The sequence below is a fragment of the Diabrotica undecimpunctata genome, chromosome 4, assembly GCF_040954645.1.
Source record: "Diabrotica undecimpunctata isolate CICGRU chromosome 4, icDiaUnde3, whole genome shotgun sequence".
NCBI lineage: Eukaryota > Metazoa > Arthropoda > Insecta > Coleoptera > Chrysomelidae > Diabrotica > Diabrotica undecimpunctata.
Window position 1 is genome coordinate 136777854 of NC_092806.1, and position 12140 is coordinate 136789993.

At 34.9% G+C, this 12140-nt stretch overlaps 1 protein-coding gene across 1 annotated transcript in view; it reads right to left on the reverse strand.

Annotated features, from left to right (window-relative positions):
• The window catches only part of Fbl6 (F-box and leucine-rich repeat protein 6), a 58329-nt gene that overhangs the window by 22712 nt on the left and 23477 nt on the right, over positions 1–12140 (reverse strand). Inside the window, exons 3-4 of the mRNA XM_072530370.1 lie at positions 9569–9839; positions 3326–3579 (exon numbers count right to left, since the gene is read on the reverse strand). Coding sequence (XP_072386471.1) covers positions 3326–3579; positions 9569–9839 — 525 coding nt within the window. The remainder of the gene's footprint in view (positions 1–3325; positions 3580–9568; positions 9840–12140) is intronic.

Below are 12140 nucleotides of genomic sequence, written 5' to 3' on the forward strand. Positions count from 1 at the left end.
TGTAAAAACTTTCATTTGCTTCTTCTATCAAATCTTTGTTTTCACTATAATTATCATAATTTAACCATTATAAATTACTCATCGCACACATATTCTTAGGATTCAAAACAGCACTGTGGATTTCCTTTCGTTATTGTAATCATTATCATCTATGACAGAGATTCTCAAAGAGGGTGACGCGGCACCCTGTGGTGCCTCAAGCATTTGCCAAGGGTGACGTGGAACATTGAAGAAAAGTCGAACAACCGGCCGCTGAGCCACTGTCCAGTCGAAACATGTTGACTATTTGTACTTGTCTATTCTCGATGGCGACCGAGAAACAAACAGCCGAATTCGACCGACCCGACTGCTACCTGCATTCATTCCACAGTTTAATTCTTGCAGCCGATAAGTGAGTTTTGTAAAAACTATAGTTAGATTTCAAAGTCGAAGTTTTAGATATAACTGCAGCAGAAAAGTGACGACGTAGGTAATTATATTCATTGGAATTCATTTGTATAATATTATATACTTTTGTGCTATTTTTGCCATAAAATATGTCTTGCACTATTACGGTTGGAAATTACCTTTCATTGTTGGCAATGTTTTGCTTTTTTTTATTTGAGACATCTTTTTCATTCCAGAATGGAAAATTGGCTGAAATCTGGGTCTTTGAAAAGCAAATATAGTGAAGTCACTGAAGCATCTGAATCAACTGATTCAGTGACAATTAGCAGAGATGGAGAAGATGCAAATGTCCATGAGATCCATTCGAGTCCAGCTCATCCAAGTTGTTCTCGCTCAATGTGTGGAAAGGAGGTTCCTTACCACAAAGAAATTCGAGGAAAAATAAGAAGGTATGATCCTAGCCATCTCACGTTATATAGCTTTATTCAAGTTGGCCACTAACAGGCACCAGAAGGCCAATGTGTTAATTGTCACAAAATTTTTGCTAATGGGTGCTTGGTTCCATCTAAATTAAAAAGACATTTGGAAAATAATCATCCTGGTTTAGCCGACAAGGCCGAAACCTTCAAACGTCGTGCTTCATCTCTTCAGGCAGGATCATGCAAGATGGAAAGAGTCTTTAAAAATGAAAACGAAAACACCACTGAAGCATCATTTATTATTAAACCTTGCGTGAAGGATGTCGTACAATGCATGTTAGGTCCAGATATGACCAAGAAGATTGATAATGTACAGATGTCAAACAGCACTAAAAGCAAGAGATTTTACACTATTTCAGACTTTGTAGAGAGAGAATTTATAAATAGATTAAAAACTTGTAAATTCTTCAGTTTACAGCTTGATGAAAGTACCGACGTTGCTGGACTTGCTGTTTTGCTTGTATTTGGAAAATTTCCATTTGGGATGAAAATAGAAGAAGAACTCCTTATGTGTGAAGAGCTTGAACTGGTGAAGAAATTTTCAAGGCTATCCACGAGTATATAAGAAAAAATAATTTAGAGTGGAGTAAATGTGTGGATATTTGCAGTGATCGAGCGGCTGCAATGGTTGGTAAAATTAGAGGGGCGGCATCTAGAATAAAGGTAGTGGCAGAAAATGCTTCCAGCAGTCATTGTATCTTACATCGCCATTCTTTGGCAACCAAAAAGATGCCGCAAGATTTGAAAGACGTATTGGATGGTTCTGTGAAAATAATTAACCATGTAAAGAGCCGTCCGCTTCAAGCACGCCTTTTAAAGCTCACCCCTGAAGATATGGGTATGGATCACTTTAATCTTTTGCTCCACACAGAGGCCCGGTGGCTAACGAGGGAAACAATTTTGGGGAGACTATTTGAACTAAAAGATCCACTGATTATCACATTTACAGAAGAGTCTTTCATACAAGAATTAAAAGATGTCAATTGGCTGTGAAAATTGGGATACCTTTCAGACATCTTCGAAATAATAAATAAAACCACCACTTTGCTTCAAGGCAAAAAAGTTACATTTTTCAAAGCATGTGTTGAATAGGGGAACCTCACAAATTTCTCTCGATTACAGGAATTTATTATAACAAATGAAATCAATCATCAAACGAACTTCTTTGAAATTGTTATTGCTCATTTGCAAGGTTTGGAAGAAAGTATTGTAAACTATTTTCCTGACATTTTATCAGATGACTTATATAGCTGGATGATGGACCCTTTTTTTTGTGCGACCCAAAAAATAAACATGTCGGAATGACAAATGAAGTTTTTCAAAACCTACTTGAGATCAGCGAAGATAGCAGTTTAAAACTCAAATACCGTGAAGGAAGCCAAGAAGAGTTCTGGATGCAGGTATATTCAGGAAATAATGTTGTTGGCAAGGTTGCAGTGAAAAAACTTGTGTGTTTCATATCATATCGACTTATCTCTGTGAGTCTTCTTTCTCCGCATATGCTTACATTAAAAACAAATACAGAAGCAAACTTCAAGCATCAAGGGATTTGAGAGTCAAACTTACAAATATTTCCATAATTATAAAGGATATAATGAAAACATCATCGAAACAGTTTCATTCATCACATTAAGTAGGATATTTGAATATCAAATGTAAGTACTGTAATGTATTGATCTGAAATAAAGTTTATATTGAAATCAAATGAGCCTCAGAATTGTATTTTTTTCATTTTTTTTGTCGTTTCCCAAATCGCTTCAAGGGTGCCGCGACTAAAAAAGTTTGAGAACCACTGATCTTCGATATCCTCGGATGATGAGGTATCCATAGCAGTTTATTATATTCCTGGACTTCCATTGCAATTTAAAGTAATCAAGTTCTCCAAAATTTTCATCAACCTCAAACTGCGCGCAAAATTTATCTGCCACCGAAAAGCGAAAGCAAAATACAATCGTGTCTTTTTTGGAGTCCATTTATATGTCTACTAGATGAATAGCATCTAAAAGGATTAGGTCACCTTCTGGTCGATATTCCGATCGCAGTAGCATCAAACGTACAGAAGTTTTTTATAATATTTCTGCATATATTGGTATCTGCAACTCCGTCGTTGCCGGTCCCAAGCCCGGGTGAGAAGGGTTAAGGGCTAGAAATTGTAGTAAAAAGTACAAATTTGAAAATACCAAATGATTAAATTTAATGATAGATTAATAAATAGTTAGAACCCTTGGTTCCAGTCAGAAATTTTAATTTGAAATTCAGTATAAAATTTAAAGGATCTGTGGATTCGAATTATTGAACGTCACAAGCTAAATCGAGTCGGCCGATGGATGAGTAGTAGGGTAAGATATTGGAGACTTACAGCTGGATGGTTCTCTGATCCCCACGCGAAGGCATTAAGACTATATAAAACTTTAAGCTATACTAGCAGTAGCATTTTTCATTAACATATAAATACTAACCTCACTAATGAAGGTAGACAACCTTCTTGATTCACAACATGGTCAAATATCCTTTCAAGCACAGGAATTGGTATTTTTTCGGGGTCCCCCCACACACTTTGTTCAATAGGTTCATGTTCCTGCGTACTAGAAACATCATTTTCAGTATTCCAAGGCTTGGAGCGTTTTGGCCTCTTTTCATAATCTGAGACATCCGTGTCCGAGTTAACTTTGTGTTTTTTCCGTCTACCGGATTTCTTCTTGCTCGGGGGCATCTGGAAAGACGAGATTCTGTTAGTGTAAGCATATAAAATGTATGTTATCTATTTACATATAAACACATATTAGTATAAGGATCACTAAAATAATTTTACATTAAAAAAATATAAAACATAAACTAAAGCCAGTTACAGAATGATCTTAAATAATAGTGTTACGATAGATAATGACGTGTCATATGACGCAAAACTGTAAACATATTTATTACTAATATGTTTTCTATTCTAGTTATTTCGGCGCTCAGTTGAAAGACCTGTCTACCTGAATTGTGATGAGTCACCCGTGACTTGAAATTTCCAGAAGCAGGCCGAATAAAACCAGTCTGAGCGACCTTCTGGGCTCTCCTATGGGAAATCGCGGCAATTCTCGAGTAACGGAATTTTATATTTAAAGAGGAATTTTGTTGTAAACAACACAGTTAGTTTTTGAACATCGCGTCGCGTTTTAAAATGTAACGCACGTATTATAATAAATGTAGATAAATTATATAATTATTGGTGTAAAATAAATTAGTAATAAAGACTTTAATAAATTTGTAAGTGTTATAAATAGAATCTTTAATAATAAATAAAATCAATAATGTAGATTAATAATAACATAATAATAGATAACTTTTTATTAAATTCTTAAGGATAAAACAAAAAGTCTAAAATTTACTCACAAAATCGGATGTGACATTTGCACTTTTTATAACAAAATTCCAATATCTACAGCCGCACTCGCAATTATTTAAAGATATCGAAAAACAGCATGTTTTTATAACGAATATTATTGACTACCACAAAAATTTTACAAAATACTTTACAGATAACCTCACTTTATTTTACAAAAAACCCGCTTCAACCTAACAAGGTTGCTTAGTAAATTAAAGTCTTTTAAAAATAAAACTAGGTTATCTATAGCAGTGGTGCTCAGACTTATACTGCATGGAATCTATCACATAAACTGCCAGCGTCCGGAGATCGACAGCTATACCCTGTTTTTAAACCAGGAGGAGTAATTCAAATTTACCGCGCCGCAATGTTTGTTTGTAATTGGTCCAACCTCAGGCAAGTTTACTCCACTGTTATGAAATTTTGACACTAATGGCATTTCATAGGTTAATTAAGTTATTATATTATACTAATGCGTCGCTTTAGCGACGCAGTATAATATAATATTTTTGGATTACCGTCGAAGACCTATATGATCAACCAAAAAAGAAGATGTATTTGGTAACTTTTCTAGTGACTTTCTTGGGTGTGAATCTGTCTCTTTAGTTTACTCCTACTGGTTTAAAAACAAAGGATATCTAGTAAAAAAACAATTTTGAAAATAAAAATCTTTATTGCAAATTAAATTTCTAATTGATAAAAAGTTGTAACTACCGATAGTTGTAATTAAAGTCATGTTTTTCATATTAATTTTATTTGGATTTTGATGCATGGCACTGCATATCATCCACAAGTATTTTATATGATGGTACGTAATTACCGAGGGCCAAACGCAAGCATGCAGAGAGATGTTCGTCAGTTAGCCGATTACGATATTTTGATTTCACTATCTTCATTTGGGAAAATGCAGACTCGCACAAGTATGTTGATCCAAATAATGCTGTGAGCTGCAGAGCTACTTGTCTCAAAGACGGATATTTCTCAGACGATATGAAAGACCAAAATTTCGTATCGGTCGATCTGGATTTAAGGTGTATATCCGAAATTATTTTCAGTACCTCATTTTGGACGCAAATGATCTCAATATTGAACCTAACGGATATTTCAGTGACTATTTTTTCCACGTCTTGACAAGAAAATGGATTAGACATGAATGTTACAATATGTCAGTTTTTTAAAATCAGCGAAGCGTCTTTCAAACTCGCTATGAAGTGTTTGCAGCTCCGTCAAGTAACAAACATAATTCAAATGATCGGCTACACTTTTTTTCAACTATGGAAAGTTGTTTAAATCCTTTCTGCTAATTTGCTTAATCAATAATTTCAATTTGTTGACAAAAGCATGTATTGCGCTCATCGTATCGATACTTGTTTTATTTTTACCTTGTAGTTCAAAATTAAGGAGGTTCAAATGATTTGTTAAATCTGTTTGGACTAGGTAAGCCACATCACTGAGCCATTTTTCGTTTTGAAGTAGATGAGTGTTAAAGAGTATTAAATTATATTTAATAGCTTCTTGACGAATGAGAGGGCGAATATCAACAAGTGCGTTTGTTTACAGTTGGGAATTTGCTGAACGACTGTACCATAATTTATCTGTGAATGCTGATATGCCGAATCGGCAACTTTCCGGTGAAGAGATAGCATCATAATTATTTCGATCATGCACGTGTGGTGAGTCAGGACAGTCCCCGTATTTTCTCCGTGAATCACGATCGACTTCAAAAACTTTGGCGATCGACCCTTTGAGCACCGCTGATCTATAGTGTTTTCTGAATTTAAAATGTCTTTAAGATTGCTTGATAAATGGTATTTATTTCTGTGACGATTGAACTTTTCGCACTTTTCCACTAGTACATGTTTTACCGTAAAGAGTGAACCGCACTCATCACAAAATGGGCGTTCTCCTTTCTTGAACAAATGTTCATGAGAAAACTGTATGTCCAAGTCGTAAACGGAAAATAATTATTTGCTTTCGTCTGGATATCTCGGGTGGTTGCCATGGTCCAATCTTATTTTTTATCCATTGGATTTCCATTTATTGTTCCAGTTCTCGAACAGGTGCTTTATGAAATAGCTTTTTAGATCCAAACTTACATATTGGAATGATATGGGGATACTGTTGTTGTTTATAGCTTCTTTGGCATTTTTGTCTGCTGCTTCGTTACCTGCTATTCCAATATGTGATGGGACCCAGAGAAACTAAATGCTTGTATCTTTAGTATGCAATTTATTTAGTTTTTCCTTTATTAGTAAACCTAATGGATGCTGCGGGTATATTTTCCTGATTATTTGTAGTGATGACATAGAATCTCTCACGATTAATATTTTGTTCATCTTATTTGCGTGTAGTATCGCTTAGTACATTGTCTAGAGTTCTCCTGCTAATATAGTTGCAGTATCTGGAATTCTATGTTTGAGAATCTCTGTGAGTTATAGAATAGATGCATCTGTATAGTATACTGTGTAATCGGAATGGGAGTTGATTAATTTCTGAAGAGTTGTATGATAAGATTAGAGGTGGTGCTATATTTTTTTATTGTAATAGACTGCAATTGACTGTTGAAATTTTTATTATAGTTAAGTAGGTTCATTGCATGATAAATTCTGCGGGAATATGGGAGATTTAACTTTGAAGAGTCGTTACCCATGAATATGTCTAAAATGTTATTTATTGGAATTCTTTTATTTAGAGTTATGCTAGAAGTGTAATTAAGGGTTAATAGCTGCCTACGAAGCTCTAGCGTGGGTTCCCTATTTCAGTTTGTATACTATTTATCGAAGTTGTCCTGTACGCTTTAAGTATAAACCTTAGGAAGGAGTTACGTAACGTATCCAAAGGTTTTAACGTTGGTGTGCTGGCAGATGCATATGCAACACGTCCGCAATCAATTTTGGAACGCATTAAGGATCTGTATAACATGCTGGTGTCTGATCGGCCTATGGTGGAGCAGTACGGCAAGAGATAAGGGCTTGCGGCTCGGTGATTCTCCTCCATAGATCCCTACCGGAAGGGCGTGACGCCTAAAATACCGGGTATATATATATATATATATATATATATATATATATATATATATATATATATATAACATGAGTAACGTTTTACCATCGGCATTCCAAGTTTTGCTAGGTAACAAGTTAAGGCCATTTCGACATGAAAGAACTAACTGCTGGATATGACTTTTCCAATTTAACTGTTGCTCAAATATCACTCCTAGAAATTTTATTTCGTTTGTATATAAAAGATTTTGGTTTTCAAGCATTAGGTTCGGTTTATCCTCGATATGTCTTTTTGAAAATATGTATTTTTTATAATTTACTAGTTTATTTAAGTGTTCTTGTAATATCGACACCATACGATTAAAGGCCGTATAACACTATACATTTTCTTGTATCATTTCTTATATCAGAAACGATACAAGAATTTGTGTCCGCTGCACTTTCTTGTACAAGAAATGCGCCAATTTGTGCACAAAAACGTAAAACTTCTGTCATAATGGCGGCTGGAGGAGAACTTTGATATACAATTAGACCATCGAGTTAGAATCTAACTCGATGAATTAAACCAAGCAGACATCAGAGAAAAATGCCCACAAATAATAACCAAGATTAGAACAGCAGTAGCCAAATTGAAAAAACAATAAATCACAGGGATTGGATCAAATAGCATCGGAACTACTGAAAGTAGGAGGAGATGTATTACTAAAAACAATACATAACCGCTTTAAAAATTCGTGATGAGTTTAAAGATTATTTTATATCTCCAAATAAGAGAGTAGAATTTCACGAGCATGCCATTCAAACACATCATCATCATCAGTGGCGTTACAGCTCTTTATGAGCCAAAGCCTTCTTCAGAACAATCCTCCATTCGCCCCTGTCTCTGGCAACTCTTCTCCATGCTCTAATTCCGATAGACTTCAAATCATTTTCTAGGTTGTCTTGGTACCTAAGTCTCGGTCTTCCTCTTCTTCGTTGTCCGATCGGCCCTCTTCGGTCAAAAACTTTTCTGACTATGGCATCTTCCTCTCGTCTGATTACATGACCTATCGATCTGAGGCGTGCTACCTTAATGAATTTTACAACGTCAGGTTCTCCAAATCTTCTATACAACTCAAAATTGTAACACCTGCGCCACAAACCTTGTTCTTTTATGCCTCCATATATTCGTCTTAGTATTTTTCGCTCAAAACGTTTGAGCAATTCTTGGTCATTCTATGTTAGTGCCCAAGTTTCTGAACCATATGTTAGCACTGGTCTTATTAGTGTTTTGTATAGTCAGTTTAATTTTTCTAGGCATTTTTGAGGCCATCTGTCTTCTTAAGCCATAGTACCACTTATTGGCGAGCACTATTCTTCTTTTGATTTCTTCACTGACGTTGTTATCTTTGGTTAGCAGCGACCCTAACAATACCGCGACCCTTCAAACACATAATTTGTAAAAAAAAAACAAATAAATTATTACAACCAAATTATTTATTATTTCTGTCTTCCATTACAGCCTGTTGAATATCTTCAAAAATTGTGGTTTCCAATTTAGGTTTAATATTGGAACATTTTATTTCTTTCATTTTTGAACCACATTATTTTAAAAAATAATCAGTAGCATCTGACTTGGGGTCCTCAGGTACTGCAGTTCTATTTTTATATGTGTCAAAATTTCGACCAATCATGTGCCGAATCACATACAATTTCCGGTAAAAGAACTTGCATAGTGTCATACAGAGCACAAATGTACGTGCAAGAAACGATACAAGAAAACATAAATAACTTTCTATATCAGAAACGATATAAGAAATGATACAAGAAAATGCATAGTGTCATACGGCCTTTACGTTCTTGCCTTTGATGTAAATAATTACTTCATCAGCATAGTCTTGCCTGACCAGGTTTCGCAATGATTTTTATTATATCGTTTATTGCTAATAAAAATAGGGTAGGACTGATAATCGATCCTTGTGGGATTCCGTTTTGTTGTTCTCTAAGATAGGACCTGAAATGTTCTTTGATTTAAAAAATTGTTAATGTAGGCCAAAATATTTCCTTGATATCCCATTTTTTTTAGAATATTTAATATACGGTGATTCCATACTGTATCAAATTAACCTCACTTTTGATTGTTAAGTAAGAGGGATACAAAAATTTGTGGAAAGAAAATCATACTGTAAAAATACGCTATATACGAATACTACATAATATTCAACCGTTTCGCTATTAAAATCAAATCAAATAAGAATTTTTTAAATATATGACGAATTATTAGCTTAACGTAATTTGTACTAAAAATATAATGCTATTCTATAATTATGAAATAATTTTAAAAAAAGTACCTGTGTACAAAAATTGCTTTTTTTAATTCGGATTTTTATGGCATCCTTGTCTCCACTGATCTGACTCTGGTACATGGTCACCAATGCCTTTCTTGGCCGTCCCCTGCCGGGTCCGCTGGAAAGTTTCTTTTTCTTGTTACTCTTTTTGATGACACCGTTCCTGTACTCCGTGGGCTCGTAGCTGACGTCATCATCATCAAATGATTTGTCATTGTTAATATTGTAGGGATCTTCTGAATCGTCCTGAGAGTCCGCTTCCTGGTCCAATTTTCTAAAATCGGAAAATAAGGATCTTTAATGAGATTGGCAATGTAAACAAGACTATTACATTAGTTGTAAATCTTGTAATAGTTTGGAATAGCAGTTTTACTTAAAAGTTTGTGAGAAGCACTCTAGCTACTGAAACAATTAATGAGTATTTAAATTGAAGGTGAAACACGGTCCTTATACAGGGTGTTTCCTTGTTTTTAAAAAACTAATGTACAAGGTGTTATTTTTAAGTCGAAATATTTTTCCAATATTTTTTTATCAGGACCTGGTTTTCTTATAAGTATAAATAAATTAATCGATTGGAAACCTTAAAGAACAATCGCGTGCCAAATATAAAGATAATATACAGTGTGGTTAAAAAGTTATGAACGAAATAAGAAATTGGCACCCAGCTTCTTTGATATTGATAAAGAAAGACCAATTACTTAAGTATGGGATTTTTGAGATCGCCAATTGTCTTCTTTTTACAGTTAACGTATGTTACTTTCCCAAAGAAGCACCCTGTATAGAACCTTAATTGAGAACAGTCGATGGAAGTGAAAAATGAATTAGGTATTGGGTCATCTGCAGTCAATAAATTTAGACTTAAAAAAAAACTTGCGTGTGGATGTTCACTCCTAAATATGCATTATACGTAAGTGGTAGATGCGACAATAGTGAAGTGAGTGACGAGGTCTCACTGCGACACGATATAATGGAGACAATCAGTTATTCAAAACATTGATCTATTACACTGTTGGATTTAAGAGCATTTCGGGAAAGTTTCGAATATAGAAGAAAAAAATGTACCTTTTAATTGTATCCCTAAAAATATAGAACTACAATGAAGAATTATTGAAATGCAATGAAAAGGTCCATATGAAACTGTGACAAACAATAAAGACAAGAACATAAGGAACTTTTTCCAAGGAGTTAAAAATATTTCTAACAATACACAATAACAAAAAAGCAATTTTAGTACAGTAATTAAATAAAAGGAAGTACGAGAAATGATAATGTGTTGCGTAATGAGCAATATTGGCGAATTAGAGGAAATTCTTGAAGAATGTAGTCAGCTAATGATACGAGGCGTACACTAAAAGTCTCGCACAAATATTAGAAGGCAAGCATATTTTTTGGGAAAAATCAGCTCTATTCTTTTTCAAAGTATTCTCTTTTAAGATCTGTACAATTTTGCTGAGCATTTATGCCAGTCCGAAATAGGTATCTCATAAATATGATTTTTGTATGCTTCGACCGCCTCATCTGCCGTAGTTTGTTTTTGATCCTTGAGAATGCGACGAAATCACAAGGTGCTAAGTCGGGACTAAATGCAGGATGGCCCACAAATCGACGTTTTTCAACATACAAGCCGTATGAGAGCTGGCATTATCCTGATCCAAGAGAATGCGACGATTCCGGTTGTTTTAGCGCAGTTGATCAATCACTTGTGGCAAACAAATCGTTGTATACCATCCAGTTTTGATGGTTCTACCATTCTCCGACGAAATCGTGACATGTCGTTTTTTTTTCATAAAAAAAATCGCGACTATTTGTTTGTAAACGTTGCGAGCGCGGACCACTTTTGTTGGCTTTGGCTCATCTCAACACCCATACCGTTGATTGGTGTTTTCGTTTCGGGCTGAAAGCAATATATCCATGTTTTATTACAAGTCACGATGTTCCATACGAAATTTGAGCTGCCTTCACTGAATCGGTTGATTGTGGCGCAGCACCGATCGACACGTGCCTTCTTATGGACAGCTGCACATTTTCTCACTGCTAATTGGTCATGCAAAATTGTTTATATTTGACTCATGCGTATGCCCAATGAAGCACGAATCTCATAATAGGTAACACGTCGATCTACTTCAATTAATCCGTGCCTGCTTTCAATGTTTTCCGGACAACAGCTATAGCCGGACGACCTTCAAGGAATTCGTCACTGAGGCTAGTGAGTCCATGCTTGAATTGTTCAAACCATCTGTGAACCGTTGATGAGTCTGCTGATTCCTCACGGAAATCAAGACGAACTTGATCGACTAGTTTTTAAATAGTTAGGACAACTTTAAAATGATATAAAATTCTCGAACTAAAATTTTCACGAGAGATTTTCATTTTTTCCGAAATTGATTATTTGAACATTTGTTGCTACTAAACCACGCGACGGATTTTCAATATGAGAATGTTGTTTACCATAAGAAATGTCAAAATTTACGAAGTCGAGTAACTTTCACTAGATGAGCCTGTGAAAAAAATGATTTAATAAAAACTATTCACTATAATTATAAGAAAGAGGCTCTGTATGTATAACAAATAGGTA